General features: G+C 42.2%; 1 protein-coding gene across 2 annotated transcripts; it reads left to right on the forward strand.

Annotated features, from left to right (window-relative positions):
• On the forward strand, window positions 1-23,959 carry PXMP2 (peroxisomal membrane protein 2). 2 transcript variants are annotated; one of them, XM_051972571.1, is made up of 5 exons: window positions 1-201; window positions 5,325-5,441; window positions 10,785-10,947; window positions 12,868-12,987; window positions 23,646-23,959. In XM_051972571.1, exons 1-5 carry the CDS (start codon window positions 68-70, stop codon window positions 23,655-23,657), a joined length of 546 nt encoding a protein of 181 aa, XP_051828531.1. In that variant the 5' UTR covers window positions 1-67; the 3' UTR covers window positions 23,658-23,959. The 2 variants fall into 2 exon arrangements, with proteins under 2 accessions (XP_051828531.1, XP_051828530.1); XM_051972570.1 differs by lacking the exon at window positions 23,646-23,959 and adding an exon at window positions 15,720-16,121 and having other exon boundaries at window positions 2-201.
• The last annotated feature ends 209 nt before the right edge of the window (window positions 23,960-24,168 follow it).

Below are 24,168 nucleotides of genomic sequence, written 5' to 3' on the forward strand. Positions count from 1 at the left end.
CTGTCCCCTCCCTTTGCCCTAGAGCCGAGGCCTTGTCTGGGCCCTGCATTGAGCTGGCTTTCTGCCGATGGCTCCGGAGGTGTCCACGCTGCGGGCCGGGGCCCGAGCTGGGGCCGGGGCCAGGTCGCTCCCCCAGCGGGCGCTGAAGCAGTATTTGCTGCTGTTGCGCCTCTACCCGGTGCTCACCAAGGCGGCCACCAGGTCCAGCTGGGGCACTATCGGGAGAAAAGGATCGGAGCGAAAGGGATTTGGGGAGAGCCGGGAAGGGAGGATCTGGAAAGAACTATGTTGGGGAGGAAGATCAGAGGAAAGGGATCCAGGGAGAGATACTTGGGGAAAGGAATCAGAGGAGAAGGATTTGGGAGGCATCATTGAGAGGAACTAAGGGAATCAGGTGAAATAGATCTGGGAAGAGCTATTTAAGGAGGAAGATCAAAGGAAAGAGATCTGGAGTGAGCCACTGGGGAGGGAGGGAGGGATTTGGTTAGAACCATTGGAGGAAAGGATCTAGGAAACGCAATCTAGGGAAAGGGTTCCAAATCAGAGGAGAGAGATTTTGAAAAAAGGGATCAGAGGAGGGGAGGAAGATCCAGAATGATCTAAGGGAAAGGATCAGGAGAAGTGATCTAGGGAAAAGATCAAGAAAGAACGATTTGGGGAAATATTAGGAGAAACTCATCTGGAAAAAAGATCAGGAGTGAGTGTTCTGGAGAAAAAAATCAGGGGACATCTAGGAGAGATCAGAGGAGAGCAATTTAGGGGAAAGGATCAGAGAAGAGTAACCAAGGTGAAAAGATCAGGAGTGAATGATCTTGGGGAAAGATCAAGGGAGAGCAATCTAGAGAAAGAGATGAGAGTAATGAGAGAAAAGGATCAGGGAGAACTATCTAAGGGGAAGGATAAGGTGTGAAAGATTTGGGGAGAAGTACCAAAAATCTGGAAGAGGGATCAGAAAGGTATCAACGAAGGGCAGCACGTGGAGGGAAGGTGGGATCTTGGGAGAGAGGAATCAGAATTCAGGTGACAGTGAGGCAAGGTAAAGGGATGGGACACTTAATCAGGAAAAAGAAATGGGGCGAGAGAATGAGGGGGAAAAGATCGGGGAAGGGGAACAGAGGGTCAGTGCTGAAGGAAACGCATGGGAAAGGAGATCAGTGGGAAGAGACCACAGGATCATGGGAGAGGGACCTGGAGATTAGGGATGTTGGAGGAGGGGACTGAGAAATTGGGGATGGAGGGGAACAGGGAAGGACGATGGAGGAATGAGAACAGAGGAATGGGATAAGAGAGGTGCGTGGGAACGTGGAAAAGGACTGAGAGTGAGAGATTGGATTGGAGGTGTTGGAGGAGACGGAGGGAGTGCAGAGAAAGTTAATGAGTGAGGAAGGGGGACTGGAACTGCAGAGCGGGGATGGGGGAGGGGATTGGGCTAGTGGGGCTGGGGGAGGAGAATGAGTGGGCGGGCATGGGGTAGAGGAACTGGCAAGTGAGGGAGGGGGAGTCTGGGTCTGGAGAAGCGAGGAAGAGGGAGGGGAGTCAGGGAGAGGACAGAGGTCTTGGTGTTCGATGACGATATCTGAAGAGGAATATTGTGCTGGGGGAGTGGAGTAGGGGAGGGGGGAGAAGGGAGGGGATTGGGAGAGCTGGAATGGGGGAGATCTGGGGAGGGGAATAGGGCAGTAGGGATGGAGGGGGGGATCAGAAGAGAGGGAGAGGGGAGGTTGGGTTGAGGGAGTTGAGGGAGGGAGCGGGCATGGGGGAGGGGACTGTGAGAGGGGGAAAGGAGGAAGGAACCATGGGAACGGGAGAGGGGAACCGGGATGTACGGGGGAAGGAGAGAGTGATCGGAGGAGCTGAGACGGAAGAGTGGAATGGGAGAGAACGATGGGGGAGTGGGTTGATCTGGGGAGAGCGGAGGGTGCTGCGGAGGTAGAGGACGCTGCGGCGGCGGGATCTCGGGAATTGTGATGGAAAAGGGGATAGAGTAGGCGTCCTGGGGAGAAGGAATGGGGCAGTGAGCCTGGGAGAGGGGAGAGGGCGAGTAGGGCGGAAATAGGTCTGGTGGTACAGTAAGTGGAGGAGGTGATGGAGGAGACTGGAGTAGAAGCATCCGAATTTTGGGGAAAGAGGGGTGGACTGGAGGAGAGGGCTCGAGAGAAGAGAGGCAGAGGAGGAGACTGGGAAAGAGGGGATGGAAGAGGAGATAGAAGTATAGGAGAGGAAGGAGGGGTCTGAGAGAAGGCGATCGGAAGAGTAAGGACGGGGGGAGGGAACGGGGTAATGGGTTCCAAAGAATTGGACTGGAGGGGAGAATCAGGAGAGAGAGATCCGGAGGATGGGGATGGAGGAAGGGACCATGGGAGCGGAGATGGAGGAGGAGACTGGGGGAAGAGGAATGGAGGAGGGGGTTGGGGGAACGGGGGTGGAAGAGAGGATAGAGGAAATGGGATCAGGGGAGGAAGGGTGGAAGAGGGAATCGGAGTGGGACCTAGGAAAAGCGGGATTGGAGAGGCGAAAGGATCAGAGAAATCGGAGAAGGGATCAGGAATGTAGGATCTGGGGGTTGGAGATGGGGAAACGGGTGCCGTGGTGAGGAAGCGTAGCAAACCAGGGGGAAAGGGACAGGGACGCGGAGCCAGGATCTGAGACCAGAGCAGGAAGGTGCTGATCAACGGTTTGCTGGGGACTGCGAGAGGGGCTAGGCACCAAGGGGGTAGGGGTGGGGCCAAGGTTGGGGAAGGGGGAGGGGGAAGGGGAAAGGGAATGGGTAGGGGGGCGGGAGAGTGCTGCCGTAAGAGTTTGGGAAACCTTTTTCTATAAGATCGCAATTAACCTGGGGCACGCGCTTCTGTTTCTCTGGTTACCTCCCAGTGACCAGGAAACCCCTTCTGTCGTAGGCGGAGCGTCAGAGCAAGGCTCCGCCCTGGTTCCCCTCCCCACAGCCGACCTCCCTGGAACCCCGCCTCTCCCCTCCCGGACTCACAGGGAAGCAGCTGGAGGGGCCTGGCCTGTAAACGGTGGCACACAGGGGGCTTCTGGGTTTGTTTGGGGGTTGCCGTAAATAGGGCATCGTCCCCTAAACTTGTAGCTGCAGTTACCCTTGACTAAGGGCAGATTGAGGTGCTGGGGGAGGGGTCTGAAAGCTTTTCCCACTTCCTTCTCCCTCCCCTTTGATTTTGAAGGTAGGGGAAGCTAAAATATTGGGGACCGGGTGGAGCACAGCTGCGTGTCCCTACTGGTTTCCTCTTGCCTCTCAAACCCCCTGCCCTCTTCATTCCGTGGCTCCCACAGCTGTTCAGCAGGGCCTTTCTGTTTGTTGGGATTTCAGGGAGGAGGTGCTTTTCTTCTTTTCCCATAAACTATAGAGGTAGCATTTTTGCAAAGCATGTCTGTGATCACTGCCCTCTCTCTGCAGCCATGAGGCAAGGCTCTGATTTCCAAACAGAGCTCCAGTGCTCAATTAACAATCAACTTCAGTGCAGGAGCCAATCCATCTCTTGTCTTGTTACTTGTCTCCAAGATATATCTTGCATCTGTCACCTTCTTCTACTGACACCACATTGTTCATCAGCTTCCTTCTGGACTGTTGCAATAGCCTCCCTCCCTTTGCCTCCCTGACTCCAGCCTTTCTCCTATTCAGTCTGTCCAATATACAGCTGCCCAAATTATATTTTTACAGTACACATCTGACTTGTGAGGCAGCTTAGCATATTGGATAGGCTGGTAGCGTGACCACAGAATAAGGAAAACGGGTGTATACTTGCTACCTGTATGATCCTGGGCAAATAAGTCATTTAACTCCTCTCGGGTCAGGCAGCTCTCCAAACCAAGCTGGAAAACAGGTGCTTACTAGGTGGACTTTTCTGAGAGGTTCCCTACATGAGGTCTGTTCATAAAGATGGGGGAGGGGGAGAGAGAAGGAAAGTCGAGGAAGAAGGAAGAAAGATAATTCTCCTTTTGCTCAAGAAGCTTCTATGGTTCTCTATGCCTCTGGAATAAAATATAAATTCATCAGTATGGGACTTAAAATCCTTCACTTTAATCTCCTTTTTCAGGCTTATTTCCCACTGCTACTCTTCACTGATTCTAACTTCCACCTAAAACTTCCATCCTACTTACATTCTCTGTTATAGGACATTCCATTTCTTGTTTATATGTCTCAATACAGATTGCCCCCATGCCTTCTATTTCTCCTCACTTTTGTCTTTTTCAAGGCTTACTTAGATCTAATGCTCTTCCCTGCCCAAGGCTTTCAGGTATCCCCTCAGATGACACTATTCCTTTCTGCCCCCTTCCCTCATTGCACAGGATTTGCTTTGTATATATTTTGTATTAATCTGTGAACACATTGTTTCACTTTGTTCCCCTCCAGGGCAGGGAAATTGTCTAACCCTAGTGTTAGTGTTGAACACAATGCTTTGTACATGGAGGCCCTGTAATAAATGCATATTAGATTGTTCCAGTTGCCAGACAAGCATTCTGGTCCACCTGTTTGCTGATGTTTTAGGGGAAGGGGGAGCATGGGAACAGAAAAGAGGGAAACTCCACTTGGTTTATTCCATCTTTTCTCTTAGAGTTTCTGCCTATTGCATTCTGGCTTATATTTAGATTTGCCCAATCTCTCAGATCCCCAGTTATGATGAGGAAAGGAAACTTCATTTCTAGGATAGTTAAATTTGAAACCTATTCTCATCTCTCTTCCTGATCTTTGGAGGGCTTTTCCGATAAGTGATCTCCTGTATTTAGTGAAATCCATTCAGACAAAGAATGGGGTGGGGAGACAGAGCTAAGGAAAGAAAGTTTAAAACTTTGGTCTCAACTTGTGCTAAAGAGAAAATGCAGAAACTCTTAGGAGCTTTCCAATTTTGAAATATCTAATGTATTAAATTGTCCTTTCCCTTGTTCAGACCTTGGTCTGGACCAGTATGAGTGTCATATTTTAGAAAGGACATTGATGAGCTGGAGCACACCAGTATGGATGGTTAAGATAGGAAAGAGACTCAAAATTATAAGATTGGTTGAAGGAACTATGGAGGTCTTTGCTTGAAGACCTCCAATGGCAGGCAACCCTTGCCACTTTAGGATGTAGTTGGAAAAATGGTTGGAAAGATTTTTTTTTCTCATCTCAAGCTTATGTTTGCCACCTTCCTCCTCTCTCCCATTTTCACCCATTGGTCTTCGTTCTCCATTGGAGTCAAGCAGAACAAATCCCATTCATCTTTTTATGATCTAGCCCCTTAGGTACTTAAACGCATATTATTTCCCTTCTCCTCCCCCATCCATCAAGACAAACATCCTTCTAACTACATGTCCTCTGCCTACAGTGGGATTCTGTCAGCATTTGGGAACTTCCTGTCCCAGATCATTGAGAGAGTCCGGAAAAAGGGAAGATGGTTTCAAAATTTGGACCTCAGAGGGCCTCTCAGATATGCTATTTTTGGGTGAGTAAGGGTCTGATATTAAAACACTTAAGAAGGAGGCAGCTAAGAGGAACTGAGTTCAATTCTAGCCTCAGACACTTAATACTTACTAGCTGTATAACCCTGGACAAGTCACATAACCCCAAATGCCTTGCAAAAAATAAAAGAAAAAGAAAGAAAAGACTCTTACATATCAGCATAGATTGGGTTAACAGAAGGAATCAGCTCCAGATTAGACAATTAGCCATTAATGGTTCTTTTAGGTTCCAACCTTCTAGAAAAGAGGCACAAAAGAAAACTGGAAAATGCCAGAGCTATATAGCATTTATTCCTACTTCTGTCTTCACATAGAGCCTATTGTTATCTTTGTTTTGTTTCAGAGCTCATTTATTTGTTATGTCAAGAAGAATGAAATTTGCAATTGTATGTCAACCTTGAAGCACCATAATCATAAGTTCATAGATTTAGAGCAGAAGGGACTTGAGAGGTCATTTAATCAATTCTTTCATTTTACATATTTTCATTTACAGTGACAGAGATTAAATGACTTGCCCAAGATCACATAGCTAGCAAGTGAGACAAGTGAGATTTGAATTCAGATCTTCCTGACTCCAAGCCACCAACCTTCAGATTGGCAAATCACCTGACAGAGGACTGAGAGAGAAAGAACTTTGACCAGTTACACAACCAGTATGTGTTAGAGGCAGGACTCCAGACTTCATAGTCATCGAAATTCTTAAATTTGGAAAGAAACAAAACATGTAATTAATACAGAGAGATGCCCAGGATATATAACTTAAGAGACTGCATAGATAGATGGGATAAAGTTATAACTCAGAGCAGGAAACTCCAAATTCAAAACTTGCTTCAGAGCCTTAATAGTTATGTGCTCCTAGTCTAGACAGTTCATCTTCTCAATATCAGTTCTCTCTTCTGTAAAATGAGAATAGTTACATTGTCATTCCCCACTCCATGGGAAATTGTGAGGAAAGTACTCTGCAAACTTTAAGACTCCTTAGACATAAGTTATAATTTGGTAGAGCTGCTATTTCTATGAAAAGGAACAGGAACACCTGCTCTGCTCATCTGAAATCCCACAGGGTTTGTGTAAAGACAGCAACAAGAATAGCAGTTAGTAAGAACCACACTTGGGGTCAGAAGACTTGGCTTCAAGTCTTGCCTAAGATGCCTAAAGGTTATTTGACCTTGGGCCCTTGACCTCTCAGTGTCTATCCTGTGCAATTCTCTAACATCATAAGTAGAAGAAGGGAGCTGCTTCTCCAGGAATTCCCTGAAATCCCAAGTTTAGACCAAATAGTAGTAACAGTAGTAATAATAGCAGCAGCAAAAGTAGTAGCAGTAGTAATGATGGTGGTTGTAGTGGTGGTAGCAGTATTACTAATAGTAGTGGTGGTAGGAGTAGTTGTACTGGTAGTGGTAAAGGTAGTAGTACTAATAGTAGTGGTGGTGGTAGCAGTAGTTGTAGTACTGGTACTGGTGATAGTAATAGTAGTGATGGTAGTGGTTGTAACAGTAGTAGTACTGTTGGTGATGGTGGTAGTAGTAAGTAGTAGTAGTGAGGATGTTAGTTATTCTCGTAATAGCAGTAGTAGTAATAGTGATAATGGTGGTGGTAATAGTAATATTACCGATAGTGGTACTAATGGTGGTAGTGGTAGTTGTTGTAGAAGGAATAGTGGTGGTGCTGGTATTAGTATTAGTATTGGGAGAATGGTAATGGTTGTAGTAATAGTAGTAGTAATGGTAGTAATAGTAGTCTAGTAGTGGTAGTACCACTGATGGCAATAGTAGTGGTAGAAATAATAATACTGGTAGTGGTAGTAGTACTATTAGTATGGTGATGATGGTGATAATAGTAGTAGTGCTAGTAGTAGTAGTAGTATTGGTGCTGGTAGTAGTACTAGTAGTGGTGGTGTAGTGGTTGTAGTAATAGTAGTGGTGGTGGTAATAGTGGTAGTAGCAGCAGTGGTGGTAGTGGTAGTCATTCTCATGGTAGTGGTGCTAGAAGTAATAATAGTAGTAGTAATAGTGTTAGTAGTAGTAGTTAGTGGTGATGGTGCTGATAGTAGTGGTAGTCATAGTGATAGTGGTGGTGGTAGTATTACTAGTAGTGGTGGTGTTGATGATAGTAGTACTAGTAATAGTGGTTGTGGTGATAGTTGTGGTAGTAATCATTGTAATGTAATGGTGGTGGTGGTACTAGTATTAATAGAGATGATGATAGTGGTGGTAGTAGTGGTAGTGGTAGGGGTTGTAGTAATAATAGTGTAGTAGTAGTAGTGGTGGTGGTGATAGTACTAGTAATAATCACAAGGCAGCTAGATGGCACAGGGGATAGAGCATCAACCCTGAAGTCAGGAGGACCTGAGTCCAAATCTGGTCTCAGATACTTAATACTTCCTAGCTGTGTGACCCTGGGCAAGTCATTTAACCCCAATTGCCTCAGCAAAAAAAAAAAAAAAATAGTAGTAGTCAGTAGTGTTGATGATGGTAGTGATAATGTGGTGGTGGTGGTGATGGTAGTATTACTACTACTAGTAGTCAGTAGTGGTGATGGTAGCAATATTGTGGTAGTAGTAGTAATAATAATAGTTAATAGTAGTGGTGGTGATGATAGTAATAATAGTATAGCAGTAGTCAGTAGTGATAATGGTAGTGAGAGTAGTGGTGGTAGTAATAGTAGTAGTAGTAATGGTAGTCATTGTAGTTATGGTAGAAGTAAAAGTAGTGGTGATGGTAATTGTAGTAGTAGTGGTAGTGGCGATGGTTGTAGTAATAATAGTGTAATACTACAAGTAGTAGTGGTGATAGTACTAGTAGTAATCTGTGATAGTAATAATAATAGTACTGGTAGTAGTGGTTGGTAATAGTACTAGTACTGGTGGTAATGGTGGTGGTAGTATTAGTAGTAGTAGTGGTGGTTATAGTGGTTATAGTAATAGTAGTAGTGATAATAGGGGCAGTAGTAGTTTTAGTGGTAGTAGTAATAGTAGTTTTAGTAGTAGTAGTGGTAGTGGTGTTAGTAGTATTAGTAATAGAGGTGGTAGTAGGATTAGTAGTAGTGATGGTAGTAGTGGTAATAGTAGTGGTAGAGGTGGTGATAGTGATTGGTGATGGTTGTGGTAGTAGTAATAGTAGTAATGGTGGTAAAAGTAATAGTAGTAGTGGTGGTGGGTAGTAGTGGTAGTGGTATTAGTAATAGAGGTGGTAGTAGGATTAGTAGTAGTGATGGTAGTAGTGGTAATAGTAGTTAGTGGTAGAGGTGGTGATAGTGATTGGTGGTGGTTGTGGTAGTAGTAATAGTAGTAGTGGTGGTAAAAGTAATAGTAGTAGTGGTGGTGGGTAGTAGTGGTAGTGGTGTTAGTAGGAATACTACTAGTAGTGGAGGTGATGGTAGTGGCAGTGATGGTGTTAGTAGTGTTGATCGAAGTGACGGTAGTGGTTGTAGAAATAGTAGTGGTGGTTGTAGTACTCTTAGTGGTGGTAGTGGTAATTGTGGTAGTAATGGTAGCAGTGGTGGTAGTAGTAAATGTAGTGGTAGAGGTGATGGTGGTGGTAGTAGTAGTAATTGTAGGAGTGGTAGTAGTAGTGATGGTAGGAATAATAGTAGTACTGATAGTATTTGTGGTGCTGATAGCACTAGTAGTGATGGTAAAAGGAGGGGGAGGAAAGGGAGTGGAAGTGGAAGTGGCAGCAGAAGTAGCAGCTTCAGTCTAGGAAATAGAACTCAGAGAGTTGGATCAGAATTATGAGGGCATAGAACTAAGTCAAAGGTACAGAGCTGGCGGAGGGAGAGTATGTCAGAGGCATTTCTCAGCTGGGCTGCCTTTGCAGGAGCTGGTGGTTCCAGGCAGGAGAAGCACTGGGATCTGAAGGAGCTGCTCCCAGAAGCTCTGGGAGAAGTAAGATTGTTGGTGTCTGAAGCCTGAAGTCTCTCCCCATCCCTTTGTGGAGTATGGGGCTCAACCTGAAGAAGCCTGTGCCTGAGTCCCTTGTGCTGGATTGCTACAGAGCAGTACCCAAGCTCAAGACTAGCAACATTTGTATCCAAAACAAGTCTTTGAGGTCCTAAGAATTCATGTAGTTATGATTTTTTAAAATTTCCCCCAAGAAAAACAATGTATGTTCTTGCAAATCATTTCCCGTTTCCAGGTGTCCCTCTTTAGGGGCATGCAGGCAAGATGACCTGCATCACAATTCAATTTTTAATTTTACAGAGGAGGAAACTGAGGCACTTTGAGGTTAAGTGACTTGCCCAGGGTTGCACAGAGAATTAGTAAGAGTCAAGAGTCAAACACTGACTATTGAACCATCAGTCTCATTGAACCATGAATAATAGCTAACATTTATAGTGTTTAAGATTTACAAGACATATTTATGTGCACATAATTGTATGGAATCCTAGACCTGGAGCTAGAAGGGGTGTCAGAGATCATCTAGTCCACCTCTCCCTCATTCTACAGGTGAGGAAACTGAGTCAAAGGGAGGTTAAATGGCTTGGAAGTAACAGGAAGGAAGTGACAGTCAGAATTTGAGTCTCTCCACGACCCTGTGAGGTAGGTACTTCAGGCATTATTCTTCTCATTTCACAGATGAGAAACCAGAAATTGAGAGAGTTGAAGCAATTTACTCATAGTCATATATCTAGCAAGTGTCAGAAGCAAAATTTAAACTCAGGTTTTCCAACAAGCCAAGCATTACAGGCACTTGAGGCAACTTCCAGGTGCCTTCAGCATTTAGGGCCCTAACAAACCTCCACAGAGATGGCCCAACTCAAGCCCACCTAGCCTCTGTTCTAATTGTTCCATATCAATGGTTCTAATCCCTTTACACTCTTAAAAATGTTGGGGACCCCAAGGAGCTTTTGTTTATAGTTATACATATTTAATATATTAGAAATCAAAATAGTTTTGACCTCCTGGATCCACAGAAAGGGTCTCAGGGACCTCATCAGTGTTAACCTTATTGGTGTTTATCCCAAGCCCCTTTGGCAGACCTGGTGAAGACTGTAGACCCCTTCTCTGAATAATGTTAAGTTCACAATATAAAAGATAAAGGATAACAAAGAAAACTTAATTACATTTAAAGATTTATAGAACTATTCATTTTTAAGGTTCACCAACCCCAAGTTAAGAACCCTTGCCCAGAGTACCTGGTTAGTAGAGAATTGGGTGTCCAGCTGTAGGAAATAAAAGAACAGCTCATGGTTGCTGGCCAAAGTGGCTAGTGAGTCCCTCACTGTCCTATAGGCAGGAAGGGTTTGAGCTGTCCTGGTGCAGGCTGGGTCCGGTCAGCACCAGGAACGGAAGTCACAACTAACCATGTTGTGGGGGTGTGGGCCAGCTTCTTCTTCTCAGGGCCTCTCAGTCACTACTTCTACCTGTACCTGGACCACTGGATCCCTGCTGCTGTCTCCTTTTCAGGAGTCAAGAGGCTCCTAGTGGACCGGCTTGTTTTTGGCCCAGCCTTCCTGTTCTTCTTCTTCTTCTGCATGAACCTTCTTGAGGTTGGTCTCTGCCATATGACTCATTTTCACTTACCAATTTCCAGAAGACAGTGTTAATTCAATTCAGCCTAATATGCATATGTGAAGTGTAAATTATAGGCAAGGCCCTTTGCTCAAGGCAGTGCTTCAGAGATGCAGAAATGAGAACACAGTGTTATGTCACTCCCTTACTCGCTAAACTGCAATGGCTCCCTGTTACCTCAAGGATCAGATATAAAGTCTCTGTTTATCATTTAAAGCTCTACATAGCCCTGTCCTAATCTGCTTTTATTGTACTCCCTTCCACAAGCTCCATGATCCAAGCATACTGGCCTAATTGCTCTTATACAGAATGCTTCTTCTCTGGCCCAGTGCCTTTGTCCCCCCCTAACTGGAATACATCCCCTCTTTATTTCTGCCTCTTAAAATCCCTGGCTCTGAGTAACTCTCCAAGAAAAGAAGGTTCAGAGTAAATAGCTCACTTGTAAAAACTTAAAAGAGAAAAGAAAATGCCTTTCAAAGTAGGCCTTTCCCCTTAAGGAGTTGCCAGGGCAGCTAGATGGAGCAGTGGATAGAGTGCTGGCCCTGAAATTAGAGGGATTTAAGTTCAAATCCAACCTCAGACACTTAATACTTACTAACTGTGTGAATCTGGGCAAATCACTTAACCCCAGTTGCCTCAGCAAAAGAAAATAAATAAATAAATTTAAAAAAAAAAAAGGAGTTGCCTATATCACTGACATCACAAATCCAAGCCATATCCCTATATAGGAATATTTCGTCTTCCCCATTAGATTATAAACTATATTCTCCAAGAGCAGGGATTTTTTTTTACATTTTTCTTTGTCTCCCCAGTTCTTAATATTGAGCCTGAAACACAGTAGATGCATAGTAAATGCTTATTTATTGATTAATTCCTGCCCTCTGGGAGCTTACATTCATCTGGGATATGGGGGAGATATGCAATGCTAATGGATAAGAGCAATATAAAGTCGAATGCCACAGGAGCTGTAGGAATAGTCAATTGGATAATGTTCCATGGGGGAGAAAGGAATGCTAACAAAAGATTTAGCAAGAAAATAAAAACCTACATATGTGGATTGAGTCTCCCTATTGCCCACAAAACTTAATCCCATATTCACTCTCTATATCTCCCATCCTGAATATATACTACCCTGCAATATACTCAGTCTTAAGGTGCATTTCTGGATATATACACTGTCCCCTGGAGAATAAATTTAGGTATTATGCCCACCATGCCTGGAATGTACATCCTCCTGGCTTAGTTTTGGGGTCACCTTTTATAGGAAGCCTTTCCTGATCCTCCGAATTAAGCATAGATTGGGGGCCTGAACAGTCTTCAAGGATCATCAAGACCAATTGCTTCATTTTGCAGAGGAGAGAACTGAGTTGTTGGAGCTCCTCAAATTATCTGGGCTCATTTATCTGTGACATAAGGAAATAGAAAGTAAGCTCTTTGAGGGCAGTCTTGTTTTTTTCTTCACATTTCCAACACTCAGCACAATGCCGGCACATATAGTTACTACCTCATAAATGCTTGTTGAATGTTGACTGCTTAAGATGTGTGGCCTTTGACCTTCAAAGTCTAGCAGCACTAGCCTCAGGAGGCCTTTTCTGTTCAACTTAATTTTTCTGGGAAATAGTGCTCCAGTTCTTATTCCCAAGCAAACCTTTCCTGGTGCTTGAATATCCACAATAGAGGATCAGGGAGAATGAAAGAACTCGGGGGATGTGTGTATATCTTGAGCATTTGATCACTGATCCCAGGTAAGTGAGCAAACCCTGAAGGGTCTGTCTCCAAATCCAGGATGACAAAAAATGTGGAAGGCTTGAGATCGCAGAGGGCCAGTGTGGTGATAAGTAGTATCTGATGGCAATAGGTGTGTCATTTCAACATCAGCACTTTCCCTCATTTTCTAGGGAAAAGACATGGCAGCCTTCTTTGCAAAGGTGAAAACAGGTTACTGGTCTGCTCTACAAATGAACTGGAAAGTATGGACTCCAATTCAGTTTATTAACATTAACTATATCCCTCTACAGGTAAGAAATTATTCTGGAGTTGTATGGCCATAGTTCAATTTCACTTTCTCACATTATTCCAGAGACATTTCTAATAAGATGATTATCACAATCCTTATTATCTTCATCATGATGATTTGAATCTGAGAATAAAGAAACCAGAGCAGCTAGGTAGCGCAGTGGATAGAACATCAGCCCTGAAGTCAGGAGGCCTTGAGTTCAAATGTGATCTCAGACACTTAAAACTTCCTGGCTCTATGAACATGGGCAAGTCACTTAACCCCAATTGCCTCAGCAAAGTAAAAAAATAAAGAAACATGCACTTTTAGGGGATATGTTTGCTTTCGTTGTTCACTCTCAGATTCCACCTTTCCCTCTAGCTTGGGATCTTCTTAGGGACTTTCCACAGTTAAAAGTACTTGGCTTCAGTTCTTTGGTATTGTTGATGCATTCTCAGAATCTCAGAGTTGGGAGAGTTCAAAGGTTATACTCCCCTGCCCTCACCTAAAAAGGAATCCCCTATGCCACACCCCATAAACAAGATCAATCTGCTTCCCAAGGTGACCCATTCTATTTTTAGGAAGCTCTAAGCTTAAATCTTGAAGGAAGCTACAGATTCTAAGAGATGAAGGTGAGGTGGGAAGACTTTCCAAGCTACAGGGACAGAAGTAGCCTCTCTTCTGCCCTTTGCTCCTACTTCTAATTCTCTCTGGGATCAAGCAAAAGTAAGGACAATCATTCTGTTCCATCCCCACTGCCCTGTTCCAGGTCTTTTCTCTAGGGTAGACCTCCCAAGCTCCTTTAACCAACACTCATATGATGTGGCTTCCAATGTTCTTGATCATTTACAACATAGGCCACTTCATCTGGATACTATGCAGATTGACAACATTCTCTCTAAAATGTTCCCTGAACTGAACACACAACTAAAGCTATGATCTATACAGTCTCCCAAATTCTGAATATTATATCTTGTCTCAAGACAACTCAGAATAACATTAGCCTTTTTGATTGCCATATATCACTGTTCACTAAAATTGAGCTTTCTGTCCAATAACATTGCCCCATGCTATATACTTAGGAAGTTGATCATCTGGTATCAGAGATAGATCTTTGCAACCTTTTAAAATTTCAATTTGTTAGATTGGGTCTATCATTTTAACCTCTTGAGATATTTTTTGGATCCCAGCTATATAATCCAGCATGTTAGCTATGTATTCTAGCTTCATTTCATCTGTCAATGTGATAAACAGAGCTCTAAATTATTGGCAGAAAGATAGTTTTAGAAACCCAGGGCCAAAAACAAAACCCTAAGGCACTTGTCTAGAGACTTCCTCCCAAAGTCAGTTAATATCACTGTTTGGATCTAGTCATTCATCTGGTTCCAAATCCTCCCAACTCATTTTTTATAGAGTCTACATTGCTATATCTTGTTTGCAGAGATAGCATATTATACTTTGATAAATGCTTTGCTGAAATCTATATTTATGTTCTTCTGATTCTCCCAGCATTTCTCTGATTTATAATAGGAAGAGTATGGGAAATAAAATTGGTCTGGTATGACCACTTATTCCTGAGGAAGCCACATGGGTTTTCATAGTCACTGTTTCACTTTCTGTATCTTCACTATCCATCTCTTTAATAATACATTCTAGAGTTTAACCAAGAATTGAAATCAAACCCACCTGTCTATAGTTTACAAATTCTATGCTTCTCCTCTCTCTCCAACTTATTTTTTTAAAAGTCAGGATATTTGCTCAAACATAGTGAATCAAATTGGCTAGGATATAATGATCACATTCTTTCTTGGTGTAAAAGTAAGAGGGATTATGGTGTGCTAATCAGAATGGGTCACAGCATAGTAGGCTCTTTGGGTCATGGAGTTGTGGCCAGCATGGACTTTGGATCATAATATAGAGGGGTGATGTGAATGAGCTCCAACATGGGGGTCAGATCAAATTGGTCTGTTTGGGTTGGGCTATAATCTGTGTGGACTCTGGTTTGGTTTTCAATATTGGATGATGACAGAGAGGTCAGTATAGTACATAGCAATAATAACGAGGAGGAGGAGGGATAGCATTTATATATAACTTTAAGGATTTGCTACGAGTATTATCTCATTTGATAGAATAATACTGGGAGGTAAGTGTTATTATTATCTCTATTTTACAGATGAGGAAAGAGAGTCAAGCAAAATATAAATGATTTATGCAGAGAGAATAATTAAGTATCTGAGGCAAGATTTGAAGCAGGTCTTTCAGCTTCCAGATCCAGCATTCTCTGTACTGTGGCACCCTCCTAGCCACCTCATTCACTCAATCGACTTGATCGTTGGCTAGCATGGGCTGTTATCTATGTGATGGTAGTCAATATTAGCTGTGCAAAGTTGCTAGGAAGGTGGTACCCAGACGGTCAATACAGCCATCACGATGACCTGTAGTTGGGGCCAGCATTGGCAGTGATCTGGGCCGTTGATGGCAAGGTGTTGGGCCCTGGCTACAGCATGGAGGTCCGTTTGGGTTCTGGTGTGGCGGTCAGTGTAAGCGGCTGTCTGGTGATCAGAATGTGCCAGGTGCTGTGATGGTTGGCGCAAAAGCTTGGACATATAAAGCATTAAGCTGCTTCTCGGTACAGCCCTGACTGAAGGGCTAGCCACCGGCAGAAGTGAGGAAGAGCAGATAGCCTCATGTAAGAACATTCTCCTCTCCCCTCCACCTCCCTCACCCTGACTCTGCCTGCTCTTCCTTTGCCAGTTCCGGGTGCTGTTTGCCAACATAGTGGCTCTCTTCTGGTATACCTACTTGGCTTCTCTTGGGAAGTGAAGATGGCTCGGAAAACACAGCGGGTTTCTGACAGAACCTTGGCCTGGAGGGCCTGGGGACAGGCCGTGGCTCATCCTGACAGGGTTTACTGTTGAATTGCCTTCCAAGGGCTTCATCGAAGTATTAATGACTATATATGATTCCACATGATCCAGAAATATGGGTGTGACAATCAAAATCGGTTGACATGGAACCTTGTGCCCAAGATAGGCAATGGGTCTTTTTGAATGGGTGCTATTCTTTAAATGGAAATTTTAGCATTCTAAGAATCATCAGTGTTCAGGAGTAAATTTGGGATAAATCTAAATTAAAATAAACTCTAATATCACTTCATTAGTGGCGTTTTTATTTCTTGAACCAATCATTTTGGCCACTGGCAGTATGGCAGCGACCTCAATGGACTAGGTCCAAAAGTAAGTCCCTTGATTCACCCAGTCATTCATCACGAATTTATTAAGAGCCTATTATGGACCAGGCATCATTCTGGGCTCTAAGAAGACCAAGACAAAAAGAAGCAGCCAGCAGCCCCTTCTTTCAAGGAACTTATATTTTGTTGGAAGAAACACCACATTGGCAAATTGATGCAAAACGTAAAAAAATTATTTTTAGGGTGATCAAAAAAGGCCTCCTATAGCAGGTGGTGCTTAAATTAAACTTTGGAGGAAGCTAAGGATTCAAAGGGCATCTAGATGATTCAGTGGATAGGGTGCTGGGCATGGAGTCAATTAGACTTGTCTGAGTTTTAATCTGGCCTCAGACACTTACCAGCTGTGTGGCTGTGGGCAAGTCTCTTAATCCTGTGACCTCAGTTTCCTTGTCTATAAAATAAGCTGAAGAAGGACAAACTTCTTTAGCATCTCTGCCAAGAAAACTCCAAATGAGGTCACAGAGTCAGATGGGACTGAAATGACTGAACAATACCAATCTTGCTGCTGAGAGTCAAAGCCAAAGAAGGAAAGCATTCCCAGTATTGAAGACAACCTGGGCAATAGAATGTAATGTATAAATTAGCCAGGAGGAAGGACACATGAATATGAAGTCAATCTGAAAAGATCGTAAAGGATTTTTAAATTTATTACTCTGTGGCTTTAGCAAGTTTTATGATCGTCAAATAATAATTTCTGCATACAGTAGTTTATCAACCAGTCCGCAGATTTAAACCCTGTCTTCTCTCAAAGAAAATGCAGCAAAACCAATAGATTTAAGGACTGTCTGACAATGTATGCAGCATTCTGCACTCATAGCGCCCCACCTTTCACTGAGAGGAAGAAACAATGGTTCCTTTTCTGTTCTCAGGACCAAGACTGGTGATTACAGTTACTCAGAGCCTGATTGCTTTTTTGACATTAATTTGAAGTGTTCCATTGGTTTATGTAGCCTAGCACAGTGTCTTAATATTAATACTTGTTGAATTAAAATAATGGAAGAACCATCTTCAAGGAATTGTATCCTGCAAAGGACAACCAGGATTAGATGATGTTGGGTAAATGACACCATTCTCCCAGATTCTTCAATTCTGTCCACAAGGAATAAAAAAAAAGGACTTTCCTTCAAAAAAATCCATCTGAGCCCATTTTGAGGTTCACATTCATCAAATCTCAGACTTGGAAGAAACCTTACAGAGCATACAGTTCAGCCCATACCTAATCAGAAAGAAACAAACACTTAAGTTATACACCATGAACACCATGTAAAAAAAGTCAGAAATGTGCTAAAACTTTCTCTCTCTCCTGAAAAATAGACCCTGACATGTGACCCTTTCTTTTATTGTGGCTTATTTTTACTTCCCTCAAGCATCTTGAGAAACATGGCTCCCCCATGTATCCAGCAAAACAGTTTATTTAACCAGGAACAATCTCTGAATTAGCCACCAGATGGTGATCTGCTTTAATTATTAGATCTGGCCAAACTCTCAACTATTCAGGGACATTCCCACAGAGGTAGCTGTTTCTAATAGATTAGTGCATATTTTTAGGCCACCAGATGATGTTTTTAAGCCTTTAAGAAGGTTGCTCTTTCATCTCCATCACAAAAGCAATTTTTGTTAAATTCTCATTGCCCAGGTTCCAAGTTTAACCTAGGGGATGCAGTGTGATATTGATGCAAATATTATAATACTCTACTCTCTACCTGACTGAAGCCCCCATAGTGTGAAATTACTGTACTCTAGGGTTATTTCATAATGCATTTTTGGACTCAGAAACAACATATTATGTTTATACATAGTTGATTATGCATAGAATAAAGCAAAAAAAGAAAGCAGACCAAATAACTTTTTTTAAAAAAAACTTTTTATTTTTTTTCAAATTTACTTAAAGAAACAAAATAAGACAAAAGAAAAACAAAAGGAATACATAACAAAATGAAACAAAAAAGAGAACATTATCATGTACCCAGCAGAATACCAGAAAGGATTCAAAATATATGACAACAAATACTAATTTAAGAAAGTATATATATAAATAGAAAAATATTCATGAGTGTCTATCTTTACTTTCTTGTAAATAGTTCTTTTGTTCTCTGCTGTGCACTATTTTTTACTTTATTCTTTTCCTCCCTTTTAATCCCATCCAGGCTTGGTTAAGAAAGGATATATTTATATATACATATGTAGATAGATAATACAACTATCCACATACACACATATGTTTCCTATCTCTGCTTTACCCTTTGCTTCTAATTCTGCTTCTAACTTGTCTTGCTATTACTTAACCTCCCTGTACCTATGGATCCCTCCCTTGTCTTCTTCCCCATCCTTTGCTTCCCTTTCCACCCATCTCTCCTTCCTTATTTCTTTACAGATTTTGGAGGTTGCTATACCCTTCATCGTATATATGTAGTCAAATATTTTTTTATTCTGAAGCCATCACTATTTTACTTTCCTAGAGCTCCTCGTATTTTTCTCCCAGACCTTTGGGTATAGATAACAAAAGAAGGAAGACAGGAAAGGACATTCACTCTCTGTCTCACAGGGAGAGTAAAGGGGTTAAGGGCCCACTGAGCAGGATTCTAGCACTCTCTGTGCTCAGCAATGCTGGATCTCTCATTTCCTTATGGCTCCCAGGTACCATCTTTGTTGCAGGATTCCTATTTGAGATCACTATACTTGGCATCTGTTTGCACCTGGAAACATAGTCACTGTGTGCTCTAGGTTATTTATGGGCATTGCCTGTGTTGCTGGCACTAACAGCCAGAGAGTGTAATGGGTTGAACACTGGGCTTGGAATCAGGAAGTTGGTTGCTCATTTCAGTCCTACTCTTTATGACCCTATCTGGGCTTTTCTTGGCAAAGATACCAGTGGTTTCCCATTTTCTTCTCCAGTCCATTTTTGAAATGAGGAACCGTAAGAAAACAGGATTAAGTGACTTTTTCAGGGTCGCACAGCTGGTAAATGTCTCAGGCCAGGTTTGAACTCAGGAAGATGAATGTTCTTAACTCCAGGTCTGTTACCTACTGCACCTACCTAGCTGTCCAGTGGTGTCAGGAAGATCTATTTTAAATCCAGCCTCAGCCCACTGACTAGCTGGGTGACACTGGGTGAATCACTTACCTTTGTTTGCTTCAGTCTTCTAAATTATAAAATGGGAATAATAATAGTGCCTACTGATGTGAACTCTGAACCATCTTATTCTCAGGAACTGCTAAGTTCCTATTATTGTATTCCTATTATCATAATTAGGGTCAGACTGTCTTGATAGCATAGAATGATGTGAAGCTCTAGTCCATTGGTAATCCATCTATCCGGCCTCCAACCTCTGAGATTGTCTTGATTAGTATAATCTTTTTTAAAATAATTAGCTTTTTATTTTTCAAAATAATGCAAAGTTTTCAACATGCAAAACCTTGTGTTTCAAATTTTTCTCTCTCCTTCCCCATATCCCCCTCCCCTAGACAACAATTAATCCAATATAGATTAAATTTGTGCAATTCTTCTATATGTATTTCCAAATTGATCATGGTGCACAAGAAAAATCAGATTAAAAAGAAAAAAAAAATCAGAGAGAAAAAGCAAGCAAACAACAAAAAAGGTCAAAATACTATGCTGTGATCCACATTCAGTCCCCATAGTCCTCTCTATGGATGCAGATGGCTCTCCCCATCACAAATCTATTGGAATTGGCCTAATTAATTAGTATATCTTTAGACAACCAAACTTCTCCCTGGACCTTGCTCTAGCTCCTTCTCTCCCTCTATTTTAAACAATTTTAAAAATTGTTCCCCCCAGAAGCACAATAACAAGAAGCTCATTGAAACCCAGATGAAGGCAAGATGAATTTTCCATGTCACGATCATCAGAATTTTCCCTTCCAGATGTTGTCTCAGTGAATCACCTCCTAAGTCTGAGGATTTCCACAGAAATGAAAAGACAAGCAGAGGCATGAGACTACTGTGCTATTAAAAAGAAAAACATGGAATGGGAAACTCCAGGCTCAATATAATAAGCATTTGATAATTAGCCCGGTCACAGACCTTGGCAGGGCTCCAGACAAGCAAAGGATAACACCTTGTCCCTGCCCTGAGGAGACTGGAGGAATGAAGGAAGTTTTTCTTTGGGATATAGTATTATAAGTCACAAGCTAAATTAAATGACTATGTAGATGGAGATCATAGATAAATGGTCAAATGAGGCAGTTTTCAGGGAAAGAATTCCAAGCTATCTATATCTTGAAAAAAATGAAAAAAAAATGCTCTAAATTATTAAGAGAAGTCAACATTAAAACAACTCTGGGGTGCCACTTTCACCTCATCAGATTGGCTAAGATGACCAAAAAAAAACAAAAAAAACAAATGGGATGTGATAAAATAACTATACTAATGCATTATTGATTAGAGGTATGAACTGGTCCAATCATTCTGCAAAACAATTTGGAATTATGCCCTGAAAGCTTTTAAACTGTGCATAGCCAGCAATACTGCTATTATATTTCTACCCTAAAAAGATCCAGGAAAGAAGAAAAAGGCCTATATGTATAAAAACATGTAGTAACTCTTTCTGTGATGGCAAAGAATTAGAAATAGAAGAGATGCTCCTTAGCTGGGGGAATAATTGAACAAGTTATGGTTTATGAATGTGACAAAATATTGTGCTATAAGATACGATGAATGCTATGGTTTCAGAAAATCTGACATTTGTGTGAACTGATACAGAATGAAATGAACAGAACCAGGAGAACAAGTCATACAATTTACACAGAGAAATAGGATATAGTCAGAAGCTAACCCAGAAGATATGTACGTCACAGACATACTGATATACTAGGCAGCTAAGTGAATTAAGTACAGGTTTTGGAGTCAAGAAGACATTTAAATCATTCTTTAGATATTTCATATCTTGTGACCATGGGCAAGTCACATGGTTTTAATATTGGGAATTGGACCACAAAGGTCTATTGTTCCTGATGCAACTGGGCTGAATCTTCTGGAAAACATGTGAAAATTATGTGAGAAAAGTGATTTAAATCAGCAATATCTTTTCACCCTATGATCCAAATATCGGACATATACTTCAAAAAGATCAATGATAAAAAAAACCCATATGTACATGTCAAAATATTCATAATAGCATTTTTATGTCAGTAAAGCAAAATAAATTCCTGGAAACAAAGTGGGTAACTGTTGATTAATTGGGAAATGGCCGGATAATTATGGAATAGGAACATCATGAAGCATGATTGTGCCAGAAAAAAAGCTTATGAAGAATTCCGAGAAACTTGGAGAGACTCATTTGAACTGATGCAGTATGAAGTTGTTGCTGTTTGTCCTTCATTCTCAAAGAGGATTATGACCTTAGGGAAGTGGTGCTATGAAATGCAAGTGAACTGGATTAGTGGAGGAGGGCTGTGCAAGGTCCCCTGCTTCATTTTACCCTCTAGAGCCATCTGGGTCCACTGGCCAGAAGAGATCAGTACAACTGGAGATGACCCTGGATGCAGAGACAGACCTTGGTCTTAAAGCTAAGGTCTTCAAAGCATCTCAGTTTCATTGAGGCAATAGCTAATCAGTGATTAAGGCTAGGTAAGAACTGAGGCAAAAAATGGCCTCTTTTACCTAGTTGAAAAAAAGCATGACTATGCCAGAAAAAAATAATAGTCTGAAGAATTCGGGCAAACTCGGAAAGCCTAATTTGAACAGATGAAATATGAAGTAAGAAGAATCAAGAGAGCAGCATAAGGGTGTAGCCCTTTGAGATTTGTAAAGTTAAACCTAGGTTTCTTCCTGGGTACTGTATTTATAAGTCACATGCTAAATTAATCAGCAGATGCAGACTCCAAATGGAAAACCAAACAGATCTGCTGCCAATTCATGCCAGAAAAATGAGAATGTGAACCCCCTGGGGAAAAAAGAGATGCCAAAGGACCGGGCCCCACTGGCTTAAAAGGCCCCCAAAAGAGTTCACATCCCCAAAGAAAGCTAAGGCTTGATGGTAAAGAGTATGGCTGCTGGGTTTTCTTCATGTGATGGTTCCTTGCATTTTAAAATCCCAGAGCATCTCACAGGTGGTTTGGAGTTATACTGGCAGAAATGGAAAGTGGAGGGACCTAGCAGCTAAACAAGATGAGGCTCAGGTTTGAGCCTGAGCCTTCTGGGAAGCTCACCTATGTGGGTGGTGTTTGGGGTGTGGCAGGAGATATGTGCAAGCCCAGGAGTATGTACATGTATCATATCTGGTTCTTTGTGACCCGGGGACCATAGCACGCCAACACTCTGTGTGTGTGTGTGTGTGTGTGTGTGTGTAGGGGATGTTCTTGGCAAAGATATTGTAGTGGTTTGCCTTTTCCTTCTCCAATGGATCACCTTTTGTGATTTAATAATTTAATAATGATTTACTTAACATTTATTAAATGCTCAGTGACAGACTGATCCCACAGAAGGCTGAGGGGGGAGGTAAGCACAGTCAAGTTGAGTGCTTTCCAGAGTTGGATCACAGATATGTGCAAGGGATGGTTGATACAGACATGTGGCAGGATTCAGAGATGGGCAGGGATGTGGGGGCGAAGTGAGTGATGGTGGTGTGATGGTAGTGAAGTGAAAGCCGGGACTACAGCAGGCCGGCCAATCAGGACTTTGTCTCAGAGTGTTGAAAGGCAAAGGGTGCCATCAGGGAGGGTTCTCGGTAGTGAAGATGGCAAGCATTTATGTAGCGCTTTGAGATCTGTAAAGGTAATCTCCTTTCATCCTCAAAACAACTATAGGGGGTAGATGCTATTATTATTCTCATTTTGCAAATGAGGAAACCGAGACAGAGGAAATCGAGAGTGACTTGTTTAGAACCATAGTCAGTAAATATGAGAATCAGAATTCGAACTCAGGATTCAAACTTCTGACTCTTAAATCCATAACTCTATCTAATACACAATCTAGCCGCTATGGAGGAAAAAAACCGTGGAGTGGGGAGGGGCCTTGGAGTAGAGACATTTGAGAATAGGGTGCTGAGGGCATACACCAGAGACAGTCAACCAGCAATTATTACCTACCATGTGCCAGGTATTGTGTTAATCTTTGGGGATACCAAAATAAATAATTAAAGAAAGAAAACCAGTTCATGATCTCAAGGATTTCACAGTCTAGTATGGGAGACAACATGCAAACAATTATGTAAGATATACATAATGTCCCCAAAATCTCAGTGCGGCTTTAATCTTTGAAAGCTTTAAGCTATACTAAGACTTGTGGGACACCCACCTTAAGACTGAAATAAATAAACTGGGGGATGCATTGGGAATGGGTAGGATTTTATCTTAGACTTGAAGGGAGACAGGGAAGCCAAGACACAGAGAAAAGGAGGAAGCATTCCAGGTATGGAGGACAGCCTATTTAGCATGCAAGCTATTAATAAAATGTTTATTGGTAATTAGGTGGTGAAGTGAATAAAGTACCTGACCTGGAATTAGGAAGCCTGAGACATTTGACTTCGGACATTTACCTGCTGTTTTACCTTCAACCTCTGGCTGCTTCAGCTAGAAGGATAATAATAGCATCTATCTCCCAGGCTTGTTGTGAGTATTAAATGAGATAATTATAAAGTGCTTAACACAGTGCCTGGCACATAGTAAGTGCTGCATAAATGTTAGCTACTGTAATAAATATTATTAACTAACTCAAAATGCTCGGATTTTGAAGATGGGATGTTATTTGTGAACGATTCAATTCAATAAATATTAAGAGCTTGCTATGTGAAAGCACTGTGCTAACTAAGCACTGGCTATACAAAGTCAATCAGTCCATATTAAGTACCTACTTACTAGGTATCAGGCACTGGGGTAACAAAAGAAGGCAAAAGACAGTGAGTCTAATGGCTAGCCAAGAGGCCAATATAAAAATATGTAAGTAAGAGTGTGATACCCTAAGGGAAGGACAGAAGGCAGGGAGAGGAAGGAA

The sequence above is a fragment of the Antechinus flavipes genome, chromosome 1 (assembly GCF_016432865.1).
Source record: "Antechinus flavipes isolate AdamAnt ecotype Samford, QLD, Australia chromosome 1, AdamAnt_v2, whole genome shotgun sequence".
NCBI classification, from domain to species: domain Eukaryota; kingdom Metazoa; phylum Chordata; class Mammalia; order Dasyuromorphia; family Dasyuridae; genus Antechinus; species Antechinus flavipes.

Bases quoted from the DNA above. Each gene is read 5' to 3' on its own strand.
- PXMP2 (XM_051972570.1), top strand. From the start codon at position 68: ATGGCTCCGGAGGTGTCCACGCTGCGGGCCGGGGCCCGAGCTGGGGCC. The intron at 10,948-12,867 runs GTTGGTCTCTGC...CTCATTTTCTAG, and splicing joins TCTGCATGAACCTTCTTGAG to GGAAAAGACATGGCAGCCTT. The intron at 12,988-15,719 runs GTAAGAAATTAT...TTCCTTTGCCAG, and splicing joins TTAACTATATCCCTCTACAG to TTCCGGGTGCTGTTTGCCAA.